This window comes from Ipomoea nil, unplaced genomic scaffold, assembly GCF_001879475.1.
Source record: "Ipomoea nil cultivar Tokyo-kokei standard unplaced genomic scaffold, Asagao_1.1 scaffold0418, whole genome shotgun sequence".
NCBI classification, from domain to species: Eukaryota; Viridiplantae; Streptophyta; class Magnoliopsida; order Solanales; family Convolvulaceae; genus Ipomoea; species Ipomoea nil.
The window spans coordinates 1,284,962-1,311,895 of NW_017616846.1; the positions used below are offsets into that span (position 1 = coordinate 1,284,962).

Sequence of the window (26,934 nt, forward strand, 5' to 3'; positions counted from 1 at the left end):
AAAAAATAAAATAATGTAATTTAGGAATAACAGCCTAATCAGAATTTTTAAAATAATGTAGAATTTTTAAAATTCTAAATGAATTAGGTAGTAGGAGAAATCAACATCTAACATTAAGAAAATAAATAAATTATAGAGTTTACAAAATTCTCTACTCTAACAAAATGATGTTGAGGGCCAACTAGGAATGAATTAGGTAGTACGAGGAACTAACAATATGAATTATAGAGAGACGAATTATATGTGTACAGAATTCTCTACTCTTACAATATGAATGTTAGAGACATTTTGGTCAACTTAAAATAAGTTAGACAATATTGGTGAGTTTGAAAAACTTGAAAAATGACTTCTGAAAAATATTTTGTGCAAAATGAGTCATTTTTTAGAAATTATTTTCATTTCAGTGTTTGTTTGCATTTCTAAAAATTTAGTGTGTTTGCAGGGACGGAGGGAGAGGGAGGCAGGGGGTGGCCGCCCCCCCCCCCCCCTCCCCCCTCGCCCCACCCCCACCCCATATATAGTATTTGTATGTATATATAGTACATGTTTTAGTATTAGTATAAACAATTATAAAATATTAACAAGAAGTGAGTTAGAGTAGGTGGTAGAATATAACTTTTGTAATATTGAGGTTAAGGGTTCCAATCTTAGCATCAACATAACTTTACAATTCTTTTTTAATATTACACACACACTCTATAATAAGATGTGTAATTTATAATGTGTTTTCTATTCAAATTATTTTATTAATAATAGCTTTTTTAATATTACACACACACTCTATAATAAGATGTGTAATTTATAATGTGTTTTCTATTTAAATTATTTTATTAATTATGTTTCATATTTTGTTATGAATATTTTTATAAAGTTTCGATGGTGTTTTATTTTTCGTCCATATCCAACAATATTTACAATTATATTTCTTAGGTAGTTTATTTATTTATTTTTAAATTATCTCTTTTGTTTTAATGTTTCGCCTTTTCTAGAAAAATTTTCTGAATCCGTCTGTACTGTTTCGCCCCCCCCCCCAAACCAAATTTCTGGCTCCGTCCCTGTGTGTTTGGATCATTTTTCCAGAAAATGAGAAGAATTTTATTTAAAAAATTATATAAAAAAGAGCAATAGTTTCAAAAGAAAAAAGTTTCCAAAGCTGGAAACCATATAATCTGGGTTCTAAACTTCTGGTTTCCCAACAAAAACTACCAGTAAAATTGGTTTCCAAACCAATTTTACTGGTTTTCGTCGGAAACTTAGATTTTTGATTTCCGACAAAAATTAATGAAAAAGATGGAGAATAGACAAAAGATGTTTTGAATTTTTGGAAAAATGACTTTTCCAAAAAGACAAAGTTATTTACTAGAAAAATGAAATTGTTTTAAAGTTTCTTTTCTCTCACATGGTACATAAATAAATGAAGTAATGAAACAATCATAATAGCGAATTTGCCATAACTGCACATACAACAACCTTTCGACTCCATAACATATATACCATTTGTAAATTAATTGACTTTTATTCGTAATATAAAAAAGTTCAAACAATAGTCGAATTTTTTTTAAAACAAAAATAATATAATTAAAATGTGTACAATAATATCAAACACATTATACTTAGATGACACTTTTGTGGATCTCCTTGAGTAATGTCTCAAGATCCCTTTTAATAGAGTCAATAATACTCAAAACATACTGTGTACAGTAATAATAAGTAATTTTAGTATGAAAATATAATATGATTCTTCCGTCTTCAAAAAAAAAAAAAAAGCATTATATTCAATGTATTTTCATAAGCATTAATTAACTAATAATCTTAGGCTAAGGGGTGTTTGGTTGGGAGGACGGAATTAGAAAGGAAATGAATTGCAATTTGGTGGGAAAAGAATAAGGTAGGAATAATGTAGGAATTCAAATTACATTGTTTGGTATGGAGGAAAAGAATTATTGGGAATGAGAAGGAAAAAGTGATAGAAAGACTAAAATGTCATTGTGTAATAATAATAATAATAATAATAATAATAATAATAATAATAATAATAATAATGATAATAATAACAATAAGGGTGTTTTTGTCATTTCTTTCTTTATTTCATTTCCCACAAGCATTGAATTGCAATTCATGGACAATTCCCTCCAACCAAACACTGTAATTGAGACCTTCATTGAATTACAATTCAATTATAAATAAATTACATCCAACCAAACGCCTTGTAAGTTTTTAACAATTTTCTCCATGCCAGCTTCTTTAAGGGATTTGATGGACAATTACAATGTTATGTAAGAATACCTTACTCTAGTTTGTACAGACAGTTCAATTGATTCTTGGTGGCAGATTGTGAGCCCTTATATAACTGGAGCACAATGCATGTGTGTACCAGGCACTAATACTCCAACTTAATGAATGACTAAATCACCTGATTTACCCTTTTACTATTTTGTAGATCGGGGTCAAAAAATTACGCCTTTGTTTAAGCAAGAACACCATACTCTAGGGAAATTATTTGTTGAGTTTAATTTGGTTGTTTTAGAGTCCTTTCCCTCCTTGTCCATAAATAAATAGATTAATGAAGCAACCATAATAGTGAATCTGCCATAACTCCATATACAACCTCTCAACTCCTCCATCACATATATTTCCCAGTACGTATACCACAAGTTATAGTAACAATTTAGTCGACCATTTCAAGCATTTGATGCGGAAACCCGATCGAGTATTCAGGAGACACAGTTTTGTCCTCTTTTAGAAAGTGAAACAACTGACAGTCACATGGGGAAAAGTTTATCCTTTAGCTTGATGATGAGAGCAAGTTGGTAAGATGGTGAGGGCCGAGGGGGAGGCCTGGGAGTGGATCGGCGATCGTAACGGAAGAGCCGACCAGACAAACGATGTTCTTAACTGCGTTTTTCCCGGTTTAACATCCATCGCAAACGACACAGACTTCCAACTACATATCGTACGTTACGTTAAATCCCACATATATTACTTTTCCATTTAGGTCCGTTTGGAAAGCAGGAAAATGACTTCTGAATTTTCTGGAAAATGAGTTATTTTCCAGAAAACATTTTCCTTTTCGGTGTTTGGCTACATAACAGAAAACTGTCTTTATGTGTTTGGTTCCTTTTCCAGAAAATTAGTAGGAAAATGAAAAAACCCAAAAAAAAAAAATCACAAATTATTATTATTATTATTTAATATAACACTATACATAAACAAGGTACAAAAAATAGGCAAACATAACAGATCAGATTTCTGGTGGTGAAATTAGTATTTAGGTAAACAAAGCAGATTCAGCATTAAAAATAGGCAACCATAGCAGATTTCCGATGGTGAAATCACTAATCAGTAATCGGACAAACATAGCAGTTTCGGCAGTATCCATAAACATAGCAGATTTCTGGTGGTGGTGGACAACAGATTTGGCGGCCTACGTCTCTCTTTCTTTATTCTCCTAGCGACGATGGATAGAGCAGCGGCGACCTGGGTTTCTTCCTACGTCTCCCTCAACAGCGACAGACAGATCGACGGCGGCGACAGTCTCTGGTGTTGATGCGACGGCGACAGGCAGATCGACGGCGGCGACGAGATGAACCTCTAGTAGTGGTAATGGTCTCCGGCAACGGTCTCTGGTGTTGATGCAATGGCGATGAACCTCCAACAGTGGATGAACGAAAGAATGCAAAGAATGGAAAATGACTTCCCCTCTCCCCAACCCCAAAAAAAGTCATTTTTTAAGAAAATTGAGCTCATTTTCCATTGATTTCTCTTCAATTTCCTTTGACCACTCATTTTCCAGCCCAGCCAAACACCAAAAACCAGAAAAATGATTTCTGGAAATCATTTTTCGGGTTTCCAAACAAACCCTTACTGTCTTCACTCTCTTGGGAAGTCTCGTAAAAGGAACTTAAGAACCAGATAAATAAAGGAATGTTTGATCACAAACTTTAGACTGATAAGGCTCACTATCCTTTTTAATTTTTCTTAGCAAACAACGAAGATAACAAATTAGAACTTTTGAAGTACGAATGCTACTTAGTTGAGAATAAAAATTACACTTACAAACAGTGTGTATTGACAACTGACAACTATTTACTATATAATATCCAACAAATCATATGCTTTAAATTTGACATGAGCAATATATTGATTGTTGAAGAATACTACAAGAATTTGTGTGTTTGTAATTGTATGGAATTAGATATTTTTAAATCGGTAAAATAATCATTTGCATTTCTTTTTCCAAAAGGCTGAACCCCAACCCTAATCATTTGCATTTCTTTCCCGATGAGGTGGTACTTGGTAGAATTTGTGTTGTAGTAATATCGACAGGTAATTCAGTTAACTGGTATTTTCGAAACGATTTAATCGTAATAATTCGGTTATTATTATTATTAGATTTAATTTTACGGGAGGTTCTTTGTCTTTGGTAATAATTTCAAATTTAATTTTAAATTATCATTTTTGCTATTTAACACACTGAACTGTAATATTTTTTACACTTTTTAGTCTTCCAATAACTTTTCTGTTGAAACTATATTTTAAACAAGGATATTTTTGTCTTTTAATTCAAAATATAAAAGTATTATATTTTCTTATATAAATAATAAACATTTTATTAATGGTAAGTATTATATTTTTCAATATAAGTATTAAATTTTTATCTTGACTTTATCCATATCACGAATTCGAATTTATGAGACAGCCTTATACAAGTTTTTACCTAATAATAATATCATATTTACTATTTTGTGTTTTGTAAAATTTTCATTTCATGTACAGAATTAAGTAGGTGGTGTACATCATCCAATCATGACACAATGAGTCATAAGTCATAACTCATAACTCATGATTTTCTCGTAAGTAATTCAATTGACGGTTAAAGCTGACACAATACATCACAACAACAAAAGATCACTACAACAAAGAAACTTATACATCACAATAACTCATGATTTTCTTATATCTCAATTTCTCATCTCATCTCTCTCTCTCCCTTCTTATTTTAGTATTTCACGATAACCACGCAATCCTATTCCTCTCGCCAGTTCAACACCCTCTGACTCTGACCATAAGGCATCTCAATAGTAATGGTTTATTTTGTAGATTTTTAAGTTCAAGTAGGAAATAGAGGAGGGAGAAAAAAAAAAGAAAGAGAAAAAAAAAAGTTATCTTTTACGCGCTCAGTATGACGTGTGCTATACACGTGCCTTACGGGGCGTAAAAACCATCACTTGCACGAAACAAAAAATTATAAAAACTATATTTCTCCATTTATTAGAAACTTGCTCTCCAATTTTTTTTATATGCAAAAACCTTCTAAATATCATTATTGGACATGCTCTAACAAATTTTTTAATTTGGATAAAGACAAAGTATATATTACAATATTACATATACTCGAAATATCATGTTAATATTTTTTTAACAATCATATTATATTTTTCTTTTCATATTTATTAGTTATTAATCAATTCATATTTGAAACTTTTCTCCAAATTACTTTATTATATAGTGAAACTTTGTCATGAGTTGAATTTGAACCCAAATTAATGTATTTCATTTTAATTAAAATAATAAACTAATAATTAAATTATATATTTATTATTTATATATTATTGTATTGTGTTGGGACCTTGGTCTTTTCCATATTTGGCACATGATATTTGCTCAGATGAAAATTTTAGACCAAGTAGAGTTAGATACTTGCATATATATCTTATCATCACAAGAAAAGTAGTGCATATTATGTGCAGAACACACTTTTGCATGCATTTTTGCATGTGCAATTTTTAAATACTAAATATGTATAGTAATATGTCATTTCAAAAAATATATGTAATATATTAATACTAAATGTACATTTTGTAATAATTAAATGTGTAAATCTAAATTTTTTTAAGAAGTGTAGATTTTAGTGTTTAATTTTGCATAATAAAGTTAGTGATAATTATAAAAATGTCATTACATTTCTTTTTTAAATATAATCTAATCCATCTAATTTTTTTTCTCCAGATGTAATGCTGAAATTTGTTCTCAGTAAATGAATGTAAAAACAAGAAAGAAAATTACTATTTTTTATATGAGAATTAACATTTATTATATTCTTTCCCTTCTCTCAAAGTCTCAAACTATGCCCAATTAAATGTGTATTTTGACAATCTTACACTTAAAGCAACCACATTAGTGATTTTTTAATAGATTTTTTGGTGTATTTTTGTGAGGTAGAAGAGAGATTAGAGGAGAGATAGGCAAGTAAATCTGTAATGACATTATATTCCATTTGTCAAGAAACTAAGAAAAAAAAAAACGACATGATTTATTATTTCTTCTTTTTATTTTTTTTTTGTTTAGGGGTACCAAAGTAGTCTAAAGGAGTCCATGATTTGTGTGAATGATTCTTTCTATATATTTCGTATTATATGTAGTGTAATGACTATACTTAAATACGTACTTAACATGACAAATGTATGTACATAGAAAATGTAGAGAATTCCATCAAGTCACGCACACTTCACTGATAAGAAAATCTATTCTTTCTAGTGTAAGTATAATTTTGAAACATATAGTAAAACTTTATGTAAATATATATAATATAATTAAGAAAAGTTTATACAAAAAATTTTTTTAAAAGAAAAGTTTATACAACACGAATTTCTCAGTCGGTTCCTAAAGTACGTGGCAGATTATGAGCAAAGACGCAAGATCAAATCTTGACTCTATAACACCTAATGTCGTGAATTCCTTGTAAACACCAAACACTAATCTTCTCACTTAATGAATCATTAATGAATTTTGTTGGTATAGAAATACATTGTAACGTAGTGTCTGAGAAGGCGCGGTCTGAGACTCAGTTACCCGAAAGAGGAAGACAGTGAGAGTAGTTCTGGAGAAGACTGACTCAAAATACAAACAAAAAAAAAAATCAAAGATACACACCATTAACAGTACCCCCTTTTAATTAATAATGTAACAGTCCAAAATCTATCACCAATCCCAAAGATAGCGGTTCAACAACAACTATACATCATCAGAGAAAGCAAAATGTAACCAAGATAGATAATTTACCCGACGGAACATTGGAATCATCAACCCTACATATGGTTAATTATTTGTGATGAAGATGAATTGCTGTACAGCTATTAAAAAAACAAAAGGATGAAAAGAACAGCATGCAACAAATGTCGTCCAGCATGCCAAACAATACAGCTAATATCGCCCGCACAGACTTAGTTCAATGGTTCAATAGACAATATTTAGAAGAAGAGACCAAAGTTTAAATTTCGGTGGCTGCAATATGAGAATTATGTCTAAAGTGGGTATGGCAGATTCCTGTGCGCACCGACATTTAACCTTGTCTGTTGAGTCATTGGGTCATCCTAATTTACATCCTGCCAAAGTCTGGCAGATTATCTCTTGTGCGAACCTACATTTGACCTTGTTTGCTGAGTAATTGGGTCATCATAATTTAAATGCTTTGTAGGACCGGAGTGTGGACTCTTGGAATTGCGGATTTAACCTTTGGGACGGTGAAGACAAGGCTAACATTGATGCGGATTACATGCAGAATAATGATGACAAGAATTGAGAAACCATCATTTGTATGTAACAAATTAAATTGCAGCCAGATTCAATAATTACATACAACCTTAATTCTTTATTGAAATTATTGCAGAAATTAATGAAGTCGATCTATGTACAAGAGAAGCATTTAAACAGTACAGAAAACGAAATTAAACATCAAAAGGCCGGAGAAAAAGCTTGTGCTTTTCCTATCTCACGTTCTCTTTTGATGATTTTCAGAGATCATATATAAAATTAACTGCAGCTGACTAGATAGAGAAAGAAGAGAGTACTTATATTAGCATATGAAATTGATCTGATGATTTATTTCTTTGAATTTAATGATCTGATCTATGGCAAAGCACTGAATTCATTGAAGTTGGTGGCCCAAGCTTGAATGAGATCGTCCCAGTCGTCGTCTCCGGCGTTTCCACTCCCATTTCCAAAAGTAGTTGGGTCGTCGTCAAAGAGCCATTCAGTAGCTTCAGCGATTCTTGAACTACTTCCAAAAGACGATTCCGATGGTGGTGTCGGAATCTCCAGGTTCTGAAACAGGAGGATGGGTTGTGGGTTTTGAATCTGGTTCTCAAGATCAGCAGGAACACCCAGCATTTTCTTGTGCTGTAAATTCCACTGCAAATCTTGATTTACAGTGCCCACCGGCTGGATTAGGGGTGCAAGGCTGCCCAGTTCTTGAGATGCACCACTATTTCCAGTATCAAGTAAATAAGAACTGGAAATGGAGGAGCACGGTAATGGGTCGAGACTGAAGCAAGGGTTTGTCGGCGGCATAGCCAAAAGAGCGCCGGATAACTGGCTGATAAGAGCGGCGGCTGAAGTGTTGTAGCTGGGAACTTTTATCCCGCCCAGCAGATTAAAATCCAAGGGGGGAGAGACACCACCGTTAAGGTATCCCAGTCCGCCGAGATCAGTAATTGCAGCGAGGGAAGATTTCATAATTTTCTTGGTTCTCCGGCAGCTGCCGCCGACGGGGACGGTGCGCAACACCCCTCCTTTAGTCCAGTACCTTCTGCACGTCTTGCACAAGTACCTTGGTTGGGATTGGCTGTAGTTATTGTAGTAGCAAAACTTGGTGTTTGGCGAATCACATCTTGGGCATTTCTGGGGAGCGGGAGAGGGCTGCTGTGGCCGTGTCACCGCCGGAGTTTTCTTGCCGTCGCCGGACATCTGCTCATCACCTTTGTTGCCTGCTGCCATGTTAGGAAGAGATCGAATATGCAAAGGAGAGCAGCTGGCTATATATAGCTAGCTATCGACAAAAGGCTAATATAGTGTGTATAACAACACTCATGTATATATAGTCTGATCTAATGGAGAAAAGGTTGGATAAGAAATGGATGCACAATATATATAGGCTCTTTATTGTAAAATAGTTAACAACTAATTTTAATTTATTTGACCACTATTAATTGTTTGACTTTATTAAAAAATCAATATAAGTGTTTGGTTAATTAGTTTCTTTGTAACTTCAAAATGCTAAATTCAAAACAATTTTTTCAATTAACTTTTTGAGAAAAGAAATTATATCAAACAGTTATCAGCTAAAAACTAATTTACCAAACATGTTTCTACAATCAGCTAATGTTATCAATTAGTAATAAAAATTTATATATTATAATTATGTTATTTTAAAATCATTTGTGAACATATACAACTTATTTACATTTTAAAAATATTATAAATAATTTTGCTAATTATATTCCAGTAAAATTTTCTTTTATTTTAGAATACAATGTACATTAGTTTACAGTAAACAAAATAAGATCCACACAACTTGTGTGGACCATGGTTCATACCACACTGCCACTGACGAGACTCCGTCCCTGATCATTCTTCCAATTTTTCACATCTATAACCATTTGAACTGCCCATGCGGGTATATTATCAATATTAAAACGGACACTCATGGTGCATACACGCTCCAACTCGCTCCATTGTCATCCTTTATACGGAGTGATATCTTAGAATCTAAGTTTTAAATGTAAAAAGAAAAACATTAAATAAATTAAAAATACATTTTAAAAACTTTGTCAGTTTAATCGAAAAACAATAGATACCTCCCGAGGGTGTTTGGTAAATAGTTGTTAGCTGATTGGATTATTAGATTGACTAGTTGTGTAGACACTTAAATTTTGATAAATATTGATTATTTATCAATATTAGAATATTTGAATATATTTTGGATAATATTGATATTATCTAATTTGTTAATTAGATAATATCAAAAGAGTTTGAGCTTATCAAAACTCTCTATCCTACAACTATAAATAGAGCCTTTCATTTCTATGTAATCACACACATCCTAGGAAAAGTGATGTAAACATCTAGAAAAATATTATTCAGGATCACAATAAAAATGTGATACTGAAAGTAGAAGTCTCTCCTCCATAATGATCATGCCTATGCCTATTGATCCAAACCTCCATTGAAGATCAAGCCATTTGAACCCGGAGGCCCTTCAAGAAGAACAAGCTATATATACAAGCCCTTCTTTGAAGATCAAGCCACTTGAAACCCGGAGGCCCTTCAATGGTGGAGTGTTCAAGGCATCAATTGAAGAATCAGAGGATATCCAGAGACATGTACCCACACCGCATTGATACTTGATATGTAATTCGGAATTTTGAATTTCTATATTTTAATTCAATTTTCTTTGTTTACAAGTTGATAACATTAACTGATTGTAGAAAAGTATTTGGTAAATTAGTTGTTAGCTTATAGCTGATTACATACAAAATGACTTTCCCAAAAAGCTTATCGAAAAAGTTACTCTGAGCAATTTTTTTGAATTTTAGGATTTTGAAGTAATAAGTTGTTAAAAAACTAATTAATCAAACATGATTGTTTGATCAAGTCAAACAGTTAATAGTGATCAAATAAATCAAAATTGACTGATATGCTAACTATTTTACTAAACCGACGCTTATAAATTATATTAAGAATAATGCTGAAAATTAGTTGTGGAAGTTAATTTGGGGAGTTGAGTTTCGTTTTGCAGATAGAGGCAAAGGTTTTGAAATGTTCAACGGTTTCGTGCATGGGATTATTGTAATACGATGAGAGGATGTTGACGCCTTCTTGTGATCTTCATCAAGAAAGGGGCTTCGTTCTAATTTATTTGTACTAAATCTTTAATACATATATCTTGTTATATTCATTTTTATTTTTTTTAAAAAAAAGTATAGTACAAATAATATAGTTTAGAAACTAATATTGGAGATTGGACGATATTAAAGGATAATTAAAGCTAAGAATGATTAAGGGATGTTACTAGAAAAGCTAAGAATGAGTTAGGGACAATGATTCTTTGAAAGCCTTTAAAAAGCTCCATTTTTTAAACTCCATGCATATATTTTAATAATCAATATAATTTCTAATTTAATTTAATCTCTATCTATTACGAATGTATAAATATATAAAATTCATCTTCTCAACTAGAAGATTGTATTCCAAATGCACTTTAACAAGAGAAAATCGAAAGAGCAACTCATCTCACAAAACATTAATTACCTTAAAATGATTACTCAGTGCATGCATGTGCTATTTTCTTATTACTTTTCCAACATTTGTAGCAATTTCAACACATCCAGTACCACCTTATTAGATTTAAGAGGAAGAAAATGATTAAATAAACTTTCAAACTATTTGAAAATATTCAGTTGTACTCATTAAATTAGAAAAAGTTGCATATAAATAAACATACTTAAGGGGGAAAATAAGAGTATTCATTTCATTTTACCTTATTATTATTACCTTGTGCGTTTCATTTTTATTTTTATTTTGCTGATGTGTCATTTTTGTTTTGTTTTGTTTTTGTTTTTGCTTAGTTGTTGCCTAGTTTTCCTTTCATAACTTGCTATATTTTGTTTTCCTTTAATTAGAAAATGGCTAGGATAATAATAAGGGTATATCTGGAGTTTATGATGAGGGTTTCAGGTTTGGTAGCTGGCAACAATGACATCCTATGCAGCACAGAAATAGAAAATGGGGAAATAGGAAATGAGAAATGAGGAAATGATAATTCCAAAAGTATAAGAAACGAAACGTGGGGAAATGTATGAATAAGAAAAAGTATATTTGAAATTACTTTTAGTTGGGTGATGGGTTTGAAATTACTTTTAGTTGGGTGATGGGTTGGAGGGTCAACAAAATGATTGACCATAACATTACTTAGAGTCTGTTTTGATAAAGCTTATTTAAGAGTTTATAACTTATTTTAAGTTACTAATAAGCTATAACTTTATTTGGTAATGTTTTCAAAATAAACTGGTAGATTAAAATAAGAGCTTATTTTGAAACGTTTTAAAATAAACAAGTAGATTCTAAACTTTTTTTTTCTCTTTGTCTTTATTATTTTTAAAAAATCACATCCATTACCCTTCATAATTAAAATCCTTTCTCTTATCCTTTAGCAAATTTTACCGCAATAATTATTATTATTATTTATTATTATTATTATTATTATTATTAGATGAAGGAGATTCGCAACAATATTGTTACTTCATTATGTGATACTAGATCATGATTATGCTAATAATTTTATTTTAAAATGTTAAATTTTTTAAGACAAAATGCTAAATTTTAATTTGTAAAAAAATTAATTTAAATTTTATGAAGATGTCCTTTTTTATTGTTTTACATTTATCAACTTATAAAAAAAAAGTTAATTTTACCAAACATTTGAAGCATAACAGCTCTTTAGTTTCAACTCCTAACAGCTTTTCAGCTTTCAGTTCCTTTTAAGCTTTCAGTTAGATTTGCCAAACATAGTCCTAATATAAATCGTGGAACAAATCACTAATAGATAGTTTATACCAATTACCATAAAATTAATTTAAAATTAAACAAAAATTACAATGATTAAACTTCAAAATTTTAAAGTTGAAATAATTAAACATTCTACTTGTTTATGTTTTCATTAATATTTTTATTAAAAAAAAATTGGACATTAGTTTAAACTCATCTAAAAATCAGTTCATAGACTAAAGGATGCCGATAATGTTTTCTCTGTTCTTCACAAATGCAGCTTCACTAATATCACACAACGGGAGAAGAAAAAAAAAAATACTACTCCGTATTATTGTAGTGCAATATTAAGTGAAGGCTAGAAGTGTAATAGCAGTTAGCTGGGTAGGTAAACAGGATCAGTAAGAGACTGGAGTTCTGCCAGCTTTAACGATATGATAAAAGTATCATAATCTCGTAGTTCATTACAAGTAATCTTAGTAGCCAGCTGTCTGATATTACAAAATCTAGATTTTAGAATGTATATTATACTAATATTTATACAAATTATTAATCTTTCAGGTAGTCAAAATGTTTGTTTTATGCCTTTAATGTTATCGACGGTTTTGCTGCAATAGGAATGTCACTGACAAGATTATACTGCTACTTTCTTAATATAATCACTAGTCGTCAAATCGAATTCTTGTCCTTACGATAATCAAGGTTTATGTCTTGACAATTGCTATACATTACTTAATGTGTGATTAGATTACTATAATATATATATGCCTCTGCAAATCCATTTGGAAGACGACGCCATGTTGTTGTTGTTGTTTTTTTTTTGGTTGAAAATAATGAAGTTAATTTATTTAATTATAAGCTGAAACGATTACAAAAAGAATTGATTGAATGGTACAACATTTTTTAGAGTTAAATTTAGAAATAATTAATCAAGACTATGTGGTCTAATGGTACCCGGGTTAACTTTTCATTTGGAAGGTTACGAGTTCGAGTCTCAGTGGAGGCGTTATTGGTTCGAAAACAAAAATCGTTAGAGAACTTCGCATCATGTTGTTAGTCGACAACATTTTCATAGTTGTCAAAATTGTAATACATCACCTTCATTCATTGTACTAATAATATGTACTAGGATTTTTTTTTTTTTTTTCATATTATTTCAAATGATATGTCAATGCCAAATATTGGTCACCTTTTGTACACATACATTTAGAGTTAATTCCAGCAATGATCCTCGATTTTTAATTTGGACGAAAAAAGACACTTGACTTTCTAATTTGTGCCAGCAATGGTCATTCTATTATCCACCTCTCTCTTAGCCGTGAGTTTAGGGAGCAAAATGGTCTTTTCATTATCTACCTTTTTTCTTCCTCATTTGCGTCAGTATCAGTATTAATGGAGTTCTTCACTTCTTCGTATAGCTTCTCGGTAACACCTTGAGCAATACGCCGGAATCTTTTCCTTCTCAATCGGCTGCCAAAAGCCTCTCAATTCTCCTCCATCGACCTCGAATTCAATCTAGATTCTCTCACAAATAGATTTCATCGCATTAATTTCAATTTTGACTTTCGCCACACTCGACCTTGGCCGACAAATTGTTGCTGAATCTAGGGCAATCACCCTTCCAATCGGCGCACAAATACGCTCTATAACCTCAAAATTAAACAAATGAATTTGGAGGTCAGGAAATTGAAACCATACCAATGCAAATTGTGAGTCCTTGGTAGGGCACCAATCGAGCCTCCATCGTGAAATCCAGAGACGACACCCTTCAACCGTAGCTTGGCCTCACAACCAAGCTTTCGTGCAATCCTCCTCTAGATCATATCGCAACAATATATTTCATCGATCGAGAGAGCCAATTTGAACATCTCCATCCAATTTGAGAACAGATCGCATCATAGCTCTGATGATGTCCGTCGAAGGCTTATCCCTCGCAAACCTTCCAATCAGTGTGACCTTTTCCTCTAATTCCACCAGCCTTCTCCAATCTGATGACAAAATGCGCACAATCGGACAATTATCCTTTGAAATTTCATCCAGATCGTCCGATTTAGTCGATCGATCTCGCTTCACACCATGCAAACACGGAACTGCTCCTTCGCTGCGATTGTGACCAACTTCTGGGAACAAATCACAAATTGGCCTTCGACCCTGGCCAATCGAACCATTCTGACGGTGAATCCAACTCTCGAGACCAAACCAAATGAATCTGTAGCTTTTGACTTTTCCGGCGACGTAACCGTCATTGGAAACTGCTCCACCGCCGCCGCTGGTGCCACTGCTGGACCTCCCTCACCCTCCAGGGCTGCCGCACGCAAACAGCCGTGAAAATCAAATACAGTATATAATACTGACGCAAATGAGGAAGAAGAAAGGTAGATAATGAAAAGACCATTTTGCCCCCTAAACTAACGGCTAAGAGACAGATGGATAACAAAAGGACCATTGTTGGAACAAATTAGAAAGTCAAGTGTCTTTTTTTGTCCAAATTAAAAGTCGAAGACCAATTTTAAAAAATCGCAATAGTCAGAGGACCATTGCTGGAATTAACTCAATACAGTTAAAAGTCAAGTTAGTGCCAATTCAACTGCTCCACCGCCGCCGCTGGTGCCACTGCTGGACCTCCCTCACCCTCCAGGGCTGTCGCACGCAAACAGCCGTGAAAATCAAATACAGTATATAATACTGACGCAAATGAGGAAGAAGAAAGGTAGATAATGAAAAGACCATTTTGCCCCCTAAACTAACGGCTAAGAGACAGATGGATAACAAAAGGACCATTGTTGGAACAAATTAGAAAGTCAAGTGTCTTTTTTTGTTCAAATTAAAAATCGAAGACCAATTTTAAAAAATCGCAATAGTCAGAGGACCATTGCTGGAATTAACTCAATACAGTTAAAAGTCAAGTTAGTGCCAATTCAACATCAAATAGGAAATAACAAGTTACTAACCAACCAACATGTCTAATTGCACCTTCTTCTTTTTTCTTTTAGTTTAAAGTATTTTTTAAACTTTTTTTTTTTTAATTAGAGTTTCTTTCTTGTACTTGAAAAAAAAAAAGGTTCAAATCATTTGCGAAGAATAGGTTAAGTTGGTAATGAATGACTTGAAGAAGTAACTAAGGATATTGTAATTAATTAGCATGGACGTTAGATATATGTACGTTTGTCATTTGAATTAATACTCTTAAAAGGTTATTCTCTCAAAGTAACCGTCCAAAAACAAAATGAATATTAAAAACAAACTTATAAATATTTTAATTTGGAAAATGCATGCTTCTTACCCCTCCCGATGTAGCTTAGCTTCCACTCATTAGTCATTAGATACCTATGAATTAGCTGATTCACCACTAATTAAAAAAAGAAATTAGTTATTCAATTCAATTAACTAATGTCATATCATTCTTTCAAGGTTTGAACCCAACCCTAAGGGACCTCACACCCCGACCCGACAGAGTATTTGGGGGATATAAATCATGGTAACTCAAACTAAACATGAATCACAGAGGTTAGCCCCCTCACTTTGAGAGGTAACTCTCACACTGCCGCTGATGAGACTCGATTCCTGACCATTCTTTCAACTTTTCACCTCTATAACCAATTAAGCTGTCCATGCGGGTACTAATGTCATATCATGAGTGATGGATGGAGGTAAAAATTACAGTAGGAGGGATATTACTCTTTTAATTTTTACCAAAAAATTAGACATATATAGTCAGCTCAAAATTAAAACAACATTAGCCAAACAAGATTAATGGAGCACTAGTTGTGTGATTATTATGTCATCATCCAAAGTGGGGAGATATATGAGACAGACGAGCGGCACGTAGCAAGCTAGTGATGGATGCACCACCGTCCAGTACGTCCAAGATGGAAATTAAAGAAGGGATATGATATGTATGAATTAATATAATGATGCATGCATTCAACAAATAAAACGTATGAATTGAATTAAGCAAAACGCAAAGGGTACGTGGCGACAGCATATATATATATATATATATATATATATATATATATATATATATATGCAGATCGAGTCGTGCAAGCAGAGGATATATATATAACGTACCACCGCTAGCTCCATCGTTTCTCACTTACGACGTACGCCAGCTGCGGCGGACCTCTGCTTCTTTACAAATTATATATATATATATATATATATATATATATATATATATATATATATATAGGGTTGTAAAAATCCCGCATAGGCACCGAGTAATCGGCGCCTAGGCGTTAGGCGCCCCTTGGCCATGGCGATTTTCCCCCTAGGCGCCCGTCTAGGAAACCGGCCGGCTAGGTGCCCGCCTAGCGCCTAATATAATTCGGCCGCCTAGCGCCTAACTCGGCCGATTACACTGAGTTAACTCGTCAATTTCTGTAGAGTTAGCCGAGTTAACCCGGCCGACTCGACATTGTTAATTTTTTTCATTATATATATATATATATATATATATATATATATATATATATATATATATATATAATATGACATATATGCACCTATACACGTGCACTGTTAATTTCTCTTTTTTTTAGTTAGCCGCCTAGGTGACCGCCTAGCCCGCTTAGGCCCCCGCCTAGGCCGTCTAGGCGCTAGGCGCTACTCTACCGCCCGACTAGCGCGTAGCGCCTATTGCAACCATTAATATATATATATATATATATATATATATATATATATATATATATATATAATGATATGATTAAAATTTTGGATCTACCCTGCCTGCATTCACCATAAGCTAGCTTTAATAGGATTTTCACTTTTGGTTGGTTACATTGATGACATATATAGTGAAGTTCATGTGTTTGGGGTTAAATTAGTTGATGACATAGGTTAGTTCATTTTATATTTTTCGCACAAAACATTTACTTCTGTTTTCCATATATAGGTTCATTATATTTTATATTTTTGATGACATAGGTTTCTTGTTTTAATGTTTTTCTTAATTTTCATTTTTTTCATTGTAAATTGCTAAAATGTGTGCACTAATATCTACTTTCGGAATTGAACCCGGGTTATCCCGAAATTTTCCCCAACAAGTGACGATCCTCTTTGGGCCAGTTTCTGTGCCTTTCGGAGCGAACCGAGTGGACCTGTACCGTTAAACGAACAGAGAAAGACTCGGACCACAATGTGTGGTTGACACCAAAAAAACATCTACTTTCATGATATACGAGAAGTAAACACACACATATTATTATATATTATTTAAAATTGTTAAAATAAATGTAATAATTTTTAATAAAATAACCACCACATCATTTAGATAATTTGCAGAGCATGTCAAATTTGGTCAAATAACATAATTTTACATCATTCAAAGAACTAATTCCATTCATGGCCGCAGGGTTGCTAGGGGAGCCCCGCAGATATCACATCTATTTTTTGCAGATGATAGCCTATTATTTTTTAGAGCAGATGGGGAGGAGGCGGGAGTAATTAAACAGTGCCTGGGACGATATGAGGAGCTCTCAGGACAAAAGGTAAATTATCACAAGTCCAGTGTCTGTTTTAGCAGAAATACCAGTGTGGAGGATAGGGAAGAGGTGGCGATTTGCTTGCAGGTAGACCAGGCACCCAATTTTGGGAAATATCTGGGACTACCATCTTTTGTGGGGAGGAACAAGAGAGCAGTGTTCTCATATATTGAGGATAAGATAAAACAGAGAATAAGCTCATGGAACAAGAAATTTCTGACGCAGACAGGAAAGGAGATTTTATTGAAAAGCGTGGCACAATCTATGCCTACCTTTTCAATGAGTATCTTTTTGATCCCGGACTCAATATGTTTATCAATCCAGAGAACAATGAACAAGTATTGGTGGGGCACTGGTATGGATAGAGGAATACACTGGAAAGCCTGGGATAAGTTAAGCATCCCAAAGAAATATGGAGGAATGAGATTCAAAGATCTTAGGAATTTTAATTTAGCAATGTTGGGAAAACAGACATGGCGCCTACTCACAAGTCCAGACACACTTGTTGCAAAAGTCTATAAGGCAAGGTACTATCCTAATACCACTTTTATTGATGCCAAAGTAGGAGGATGCCCGAGCCACTCATGAAGAAGTATTATGGCAACTCATGACATGGTGGTGGCACGGGTGCGCAGGAGGATAGGGGATGGTAAAACAACACTGATCTGGGGACACCCATGGTTGCCTGATAATCCTAGCCCTTTGGTGCAGACTGATATGCCTGTAGAGCTCAGGCACGCTAAAGTGGTAGGTTTAATAGATGAGCATACTGCTACCTGGGACCCGCATATTTTAGCAGATTTATTTGAGGAGGAAGATGTGAGTAGAATATTGAGGATACCTGTTAGTCCAAGATATGAGGACTCATGGTATTGGCCTGATGACCCCAATGGGATATAAACAGTTAAAAATGCCTACAGACACATTATGGGAATTTATGATCACTCGCCTGGGAGTTTTGAGAAATGGACTAAAATGTGGGGAATGAAAATACCCCCAAAATGGAAGACTTTTTTGTGGAGAGCAGTTTGTGATATTCTTCCAACAACTAACAACTTGATTATAAAGAGGGTGGAAGTGGATCCCACATGCCAAATGTGTGGGATAGAGCATGAGAATGTTATGCATACATTCATCAATTGTGATTATTCTAGACATGTTTGGAATATTTCAGGATTGCCAATAACAAATATTGTTGTCAACTCATTCCCCGAGTGGCTAACAATTGTACTTACAATGTTCACAGAGGACCAAAGTGCAGCGGTAGTGGCATTGCTTTATTGCTTATGGAGATGCAGGAATTCAGCGGTATGGGACGGCACACTGCCGCGACCTACCACGGCCTGGAGACAGGCCACGGCGGCGCTGCACTCCTACCGGCAGGTGGTGTGTCGTGGCACGGCGGCTCCCACGGTGGCTACGGCAGATGACGACACCGACACCACCCCACGGTGTTATGTGGATGCGGGGTATCGGGAGGACACGGGGGAAGCTACGTATGGTATTGTGCTGCTGTCTCCGGAGGGATCTTTTATTGCGGCAAAAAATGGGAGACTATCGAATTGTTTGTCACCATTCATGGCGGAGGCACTAGCATGTAAGGAAGCTCTATCCTGGCTTTTGGAGAAGAATATAATAACGGTAACGATTCAAACAGATTGTTTACAGCTGAGAAAAGCGATACGGCAGAATACAACTATCATAATGTCTTATGTTGGAGTAGTAGTTGACCAGTGTAGGACTTTAGCTTCGTCTTTTAATTATGTCTTGTTTAATCATGTTTCTAGGCAGATTAATGCGCATGCGCACACGTTAGCTTCGTTAGCTTTTATTCAGGATCAGGCTATGTACTGGGATTCTATCCCTCCAGACTGCATTGCAGCTTTGATTCATTAATACAATCATTCATTGGTCGGCTTTCAAAAAAAAAATTCCATGGTTGTGAATTTTTTACAAAAAATTCTATTACACTAATTTTTAAAAACTAAACTGCAAATATCAAATTATTAATACATTGAATTATCCAATCAAACGATCGTAGCTCAGAACTAGGCCCAAACATTACCTGCTGTGCATTGTGCACACGGTTGCAAAACTACGTCGTTTTGACTAAAAACGCACGTCTCATTTAAAAAAAAAATCAGTTTCAATTTCCCTCAACAGCATTATGTTGTTCATTCATTGTAGATTTTTAGTTCATTCATTGTGGATATTTAGTTCGTTGATTGTGGATATTTAGTTCATTGATTGTGGATATTTAGTTAATTCATTGTGGATATTTAGTTTATTGATTGTGGATATTTAGTTTATTCATTCTGAATTTTGTGTTATTCATTCACTGTGGATATATAGTTATAAATTTATGGATATATAGTTATGAATTTGTGGATATATAATTCAAATTATGCACACAAAAATGCTATTGTCGGGAATCAAACCTGGATTTTTTTTAAGTGGGACGCGCATTTTTAGTCAAAACACATCATTTTTGCAACCGTGTGCACCATGTACAGTTGCACAGCATAATTTGCACCAACCAGTAGCTAATTTAATTTTATTATTGGGCCAAAGTTGTTATACACCAATCAATCAAACTATGCTTTCGGATTTCATATAACTTTATATTTTCCTAACACAGAAAATAATATGAAAAATATTAAGGATATCAAAGTGGATCAAAGCTCGCGGATTAGGACCTAAAATTTCAATTCTGCAAAAATTCCGGGCTCACGGACTTGGCTTGTGCTCGCGATTTGACAGGTTATGTGGGTTAGTCCACAACATAGTGGTCATCTAATTAAAAATTATCTTTTAAAATTATTTTAATAATTTTAAATTAAATTTAAAAAACAAAAACAAAAAATAAGGTAAAATCCACCTCCTCTCCGTCTTCGTCTCGGACCTGGAGATAAGAGTTTCTTTGTCCCCGAGAGATGAAGTGTTTTCTTCATCTTTAGTTGGAGACGAAAATGGGATACGGGGTGAGTTTTTTTTTTTTTTTATTTAAAATTATTAAAATAAATTTAAAAATAATATATAATTTTGGATAGTTTAGGAACCTAATTGTTCTCTCAACCTACTAAAACATAAAAAGTCAATATCGCTTTCATTGAGGTTCAAATTTATAACGAACTTCCCATATGAGAGTACAATCTTGGTGCCATTAGACCACAAGGTCTTCGCGACTAATTTGAATTTTATTTTATTGAAGTTGGCTTATGGAGCTAGTGAGTCCGCATGAAGTGGGCTATGGTTGAATAATTTGGACCGACCTGCTAAAACTAAAGTCTGCTATGGGGCGAGCTTAATGAAACGGGCTAATCCGCATTGAATCATTGACTCTCCTAAAAATTCAGACGTTATGCCATGGAACCGTGTTCACCATTCATGGTGAACACGGTTCCAACGGTGTTAGTGCACCATTATCTTTTTTTTTTTTTTTAATTAATTACGTGACTGCCTACAGATTCACTTTGGAACCATGCCTACACATTCACTTTGGAACCATGAGATTATGAATTTTCTGTTATGAGATTATGAATTTTCTGTTATGCGATTATGAATTTTCTGTTATGAGATTATGAATTTTCATTACATTCATAATTTCGGAGTTTCGGACATTCATAAATTATGAATTCATGCATGCACATTCACTTTGGAATCATGCCTACATATTCCCGTCTGAAATCACGGACATTCATAAATTATGAATCCATGCCTGCACATTCACTTTGGAACCATGCCTACACATTCACTTTGGAACCATGAGATTATGAATTTTCTGTTATAAGATTATGAATTTTCTGTTATGAGATTATGAATTTTCAGTTGTGAGATTATGAATTTTCTGTTATGCGATTATGAATTTTCTGTTATGAGATTATGAATTTTCATAAAATTCATAATCTTATAACAGAAAATTCATAATTTGATCAGTAACGCGCCGTTAACTCCACATCCGCGATTTTTTTTTTTTTTTTTTTTTTTTTTTGCCTAAAAACGACGTCGTTTTGACTTGTGTTCACCATTCTCGGTGAACACAATTCCACGGCATAATTTGCGCTAAAAATTATATATTTTAATGAACACATTTGTCAATGAAATTAATGAAAACTAAGAAAAACAGTGATAGAAGAGTAAGACAAGAAAATGGAAAACAGACCTAAATGTTTTCTGCCAAAATATAAACGAACCTATGTCATAAACAAACCCCAAAAGCATGAACCTCTGTCATCAACTAACCAAAAGTAGGTGAAAAAACATCTGAAAATCCTATTAAATAAACTTACGGTGAATGCAGCAGGGTACATCTAAATTTTTTATCATTAAATACAGTCACCTCTTGATATGTAAAAATGTGTCATGTCACAAACATGCAATAACTATTCAAATATATAGTTATCGTATTTTGAAGTGGTTGTTGTTGAATGATAAACATAATTGTACTGTGTGTATATGTTAGTCTTAAATAAAAATATTGGAGTTGACAAATCATCCCACCTAACGCCTACCTGGCCTAATCCCTTCACTTCACATATGAAGTGGCCGGTTTAACTTCAAGCAGATAGATCATCAGTTCGAGATAAAGAAGCTTTTAAGGATTCTTCAATTCTTGAAATAGGGTCACTTTCAAGATGACATGAAAATTATATTAAATAAATTTTTTTTTTTTTTTTTAATTTGAGTCCACATGTAATGCAAGCTTCTTTTGTGGGAATTAATATGCAGCGTTTTTGTACATTTCTTCTTTTGAAAAGAAAATTATTATTAGTATTTTAGTTTTTATTATGTTATGATTACTTATATTATTTTTATTTTATTAAATTATTTTATAAAAATAATTTTTGTAATATTATTATTATTATTTTATTTATTTGTACTTTCTTTTGAATAATTTTATTTCTTTATTTTTATGTAATTAAATTATTTTAAAGAAATAACTTCTTAATAAATAATTACACAATTTTTTCATTCATTTATAAATACAATGCGTACAATTCAAATTGTTATGTAATCTGAATTATTTTATTTCAGAGATAAAGTCATAAAAATAGTATAATAATAGTATCCTCTTTGTGTAAACTTACATGGCGTTTGGTTGGAAGGATTCCCTTCCCACTTACATGGCGTTTGGTTGGAGGGATTTTAAATTCTCTTCCCACTTAATTCCCACCTAATTTCAAAGGCCATTAAATTTCGTAGTTTGGTTGGAGGGAATTGCAATTCCATGGAATTGCAATTCCCCCATTTTCATGGAATTAAAATCTCATGTTCCCCCCTGGTATTTTAATTCCTGGGAAAAAAAGATAGTGATGAGTCAAAATTACCCCTTCCTTTTTTAACCTAAAATTAATGTCTAACAACAATAATGGACATTTTTGACTTTATACTACTTATTCCCTTTCAATTCCCATATATACCAAACATTGGAATTGAAATTCCCAGTAATTCTATTCATATCAACCAAACACTGGAATTTAAATTTCCACTTTATTCCCAGTAATTCAACTCCCATGGAATTACAATTCCTTTCCCACATAATTCCAAAGGCCATTAAATTTCGTAGTTTGGTTGGAGGGAATTGCAATTCCATGGAATTGTAATTTCCCCATTTTCATGGAATTAAAATCCCATGTCCCCCTGAGATTTTAATTCCTGGGAAAAAAAGATAGTGATGAGTCAAAATTACCCCTTCATTTTTTAACTTAAAATTAATGTCTAACAATAATAATGGACATTTTTAACTTTATACTACTTATTCCTTTTCAATTCCCATGTATACCAAACATTGGAATTGAAATTCCCAATATTTCTATTCCTGTCAACCAAACACTGGAATTTAAATTTCCACTTTATTCCCAGTAATTCAACTCCCATGAAATTACAATTCCCTTCCCACATAATTCTCCCCCTCCAACCAAACGCCCTATTAATGTGGCCTCTACTTTTCAATTTTATTATCCATTCAACATTGGTCTCTATCATCAATAAATCCCTTAATATACACTTGCCCTTCCCCAAACTTAGCTTTTTGTCAACGCTCCCTCGTCAATTATTGCAGTTTTCTTTGTTTTATTTGTTTTGAAAAACTCTATATTCCAAGTTGTAGACTTGTAGATATTCAGTCTAAGGTGTCGGCTCTTTGAATTTGACAATTTTTATTTAAAAAAAAAAAATCCCATTTAATTTGTCCCTTTCGTATTCAAATAGTAGAATATGTCTATAACAGTACATTCAAAAATAATAACTACACATTCATAATTTCATATCCATATATTCATAATTCACAACTAGACATTCATAATTACATAACTCCATATTCAAAATTCTTAAAGTACTTGTTCACAGAGAACTATATCCATAATTGCATAACTACACATTCATAATTTCAAAATTATATATCTATAACTTCATAACTATATATCCATAACTTCATAATTATATATTCAGACTTGCATAACTATATATATTCAATTCATAATTACACATCGATTGGAGTTTCTGTAAATATAAATAAATAAATATATATATATATATATATATATATATATATGTATGTATGTATGTATGTATGTATGTATGTATGTATGTATGTATATGTATATTTGATTGGTGGAGTTAAACGGTGCCACTAATGGCACCGTTACTTCATCATAGTAAAATGGTGTCGTTTTGCAACCGTGTGCACCATGCATGGTGCACACGGTTGCACGTCATAATTTGCCGGATATATCCATATGCATGAAATATACTTTTAATTAATTTAATAGTTCAAAACAAGTTGATAATCGAGTTATTAGGCCAAACACTTTGTGCTCAGATGGCATGTGGTGATTCTCCCACATGGGAGGTTATGAGATTGAACCTCAATGAAGGCGGTGTTGACTCTTTGTGCTTCAACAGGTTGAGAAAGTATAAATGAACAGATACTACAATCTAATAGAGTCAGTAGCTTTCCAAAAAAAAAATAAAAAAAAATCGAGTTATTAGAGTAACTTCAAAATCGAAAGATACACTTTTGTACGTCTGTCATATTAAAAAGACAATACTATTCTCTAACTAATAAGCCAAAAAAATTGTTTTTTTTTTTTTTTTTTTGTTCCAAATTTTCTTAAACAAATTATTAAAAAATCAATTTTTAACTCCACAAATTAAATACAAAACGTTTGATTTTTCATTCAAAAATTCACTATTTCCCCCGATCACCTACCCGGCTACCCCACCTACCCTGATGATTGATAATTTTGGAGACATATGTATATCACACTAGCTAGTCTAATTTAAAGAATCAAACATTTTAACTTTTTGAATTGAAAATTGTGGTGAAGAGTAGCTAGGAATTTAGTGGAGGCTAACAACTCCTGTGGAATAAAAACAGTAGTTGTTTAAAAAAAAAAAAACATTAATTAGTTTAACCTATGGGCTATGACGATGAAAGCTATATTTTCTAGAATTGAGTACATCAGTCACAGAATACAACAAGTTATATACAAGAGATCATAAGAGTTACAGTGAAATTGATAGAGTCCTAATACTATCTCTCAAGTGTAGGGTAAGGCAGTAACCTAAAGCTTGTCACGTAAAAAGGTGGACCGAGGAGCCGATAGAGGCTTGGTGAAGATGTCCGCAAATTGATCCTTAGTTGAAATAAAGTTCACTTGTATCTCCTCTGCAGCTACATTGTTTTGCATGCCTTTTCTGACTCAGACTGGGCTGGGTGCCCAACTGATCGCAAGTTCACCCGTGAATTTGCTGTGTTCTTGGGCTCTAATCTTGTTTCTTGGGTGTGTAAGAAGCAGATGACTGTAACACGGTCTTCGATAGACTAGAATTGATAGCTAATAATGACAGTAACACATAATGTATAGTAAATTGAATTATAAAAGGGTATAGCTATTTGCACCACCATTTAATTAAAACTAGATATAAAGTACTTTGAAATGGTAAAAAACTAAAAACTTTCAATAATTATATAAGTGATGTAAATAGCGAAATGGTGGTTCATATTACTATTTGTACCACCTTGGTCAAACGTCATTTACGAGGTGTGTACCACATGAATCAATAGCTAGCTATTTCCGTAAATAAGCATTTAATGATAATGTCAAGTGGAGATATATATATATATATATATATATATATATATATATATATATATATATATATATATATATTCAGTGTAGGGATTATATTCAACCTTTTGGGAAAGTGGATATTCAATGTAATGCATAATATAATGGATTAATTATTGACTAATACTCTCACGTGTTTTTTGTATAGGTACATGTAGGGGGACCAGACATTAATCAAGATATGCATTATGTAAATCCCGTTCATGTGTAATAACTCACAAATTATATAAGAGAGGTAAATTACGCAATTTGTCATATAAAATGATTGATAAATATGAAATAAAATATTTAAAAATGTTGATATGTGTTAATCTAGATTATGTCCCTAATTTTTGTCCGTTTTTATTTTATGTGACAATAAATGTATACATTATCCTTCAAGTGTTATACACTACATTGTTATTTGACAAAATTACCTTTACATTGTTATAATTAATAATTAATTCTGTTACTATTTAATAAATTCTAACATTGATGACTGAATAAATAAAAATTATAATGCATCTTTAAAATTACCATGTAAAGTCCATAAAATAACATTTTTTTAAAATGATTTTGTACCAATTGTATTTATAACTTTGTACATTATATGTAATTCAAAATTCTTGAATTATCATTTTTTTTCAATATAAATATAATTTTCTTAATATAAACAGAAATATTATAATAATAATTACTTATTTAAAAAAAAATATGAATTGTACAGCTTGTAGTCCTTACTTTCGCCAATGCGGACAAAGACTAGTCATATGATAAATGGTGTGGGTCAACAAAATATAATGTAATAATGATCCTAACAAATAAAGTGATTAGCTCTACATGTGAACGTAGACAAAGTCAATCCATATCAACTGTATATGTCACAGCTTGCATTGTCGAAAAACAAACAATAACAATGACTAGATAATAGACAAATTAAACAAACAATAACAATGACTAGATAAGACAATAATGGTGCATGCTTTCTAACTTTGTGTAATTGAAGCTCTATA

At 32.8% G+C, this 26,934-nt stretch overlaps 1 protein-coding gene across 1 annotated transcript; it reads right to left on the reverse strand.

The window, feature by feature from the left end:
- Window positions 1–7,908: 7,908 nt before the first annotated feature.
- On the reverse strand, window positions 7,909–8,775 carry LOC109172483 (dof zinc finger protein DOF5.7-like). The gene has a single exon (XM_019321640.1). It carries the CDS (start codon window positions 8,773–8,775, stop codon window positions 7,909–7,911), a length of 867 nt encoding a protein of 288 aa, XP_019177185.1.
- Window positions 8,776–26,934: the final 18,159 nt, after the last annotated feature.

Bases quoted from the DNA above. Each gene is read 5' to 3' on its own strand.
- LOC109172483 (XM_019321640.1), bottom strand. From the start codon at position 8,775: ATGGCAGCAGGCAACAAAGGTGATGAGCAGATGTCCGGCGACGGCAAG.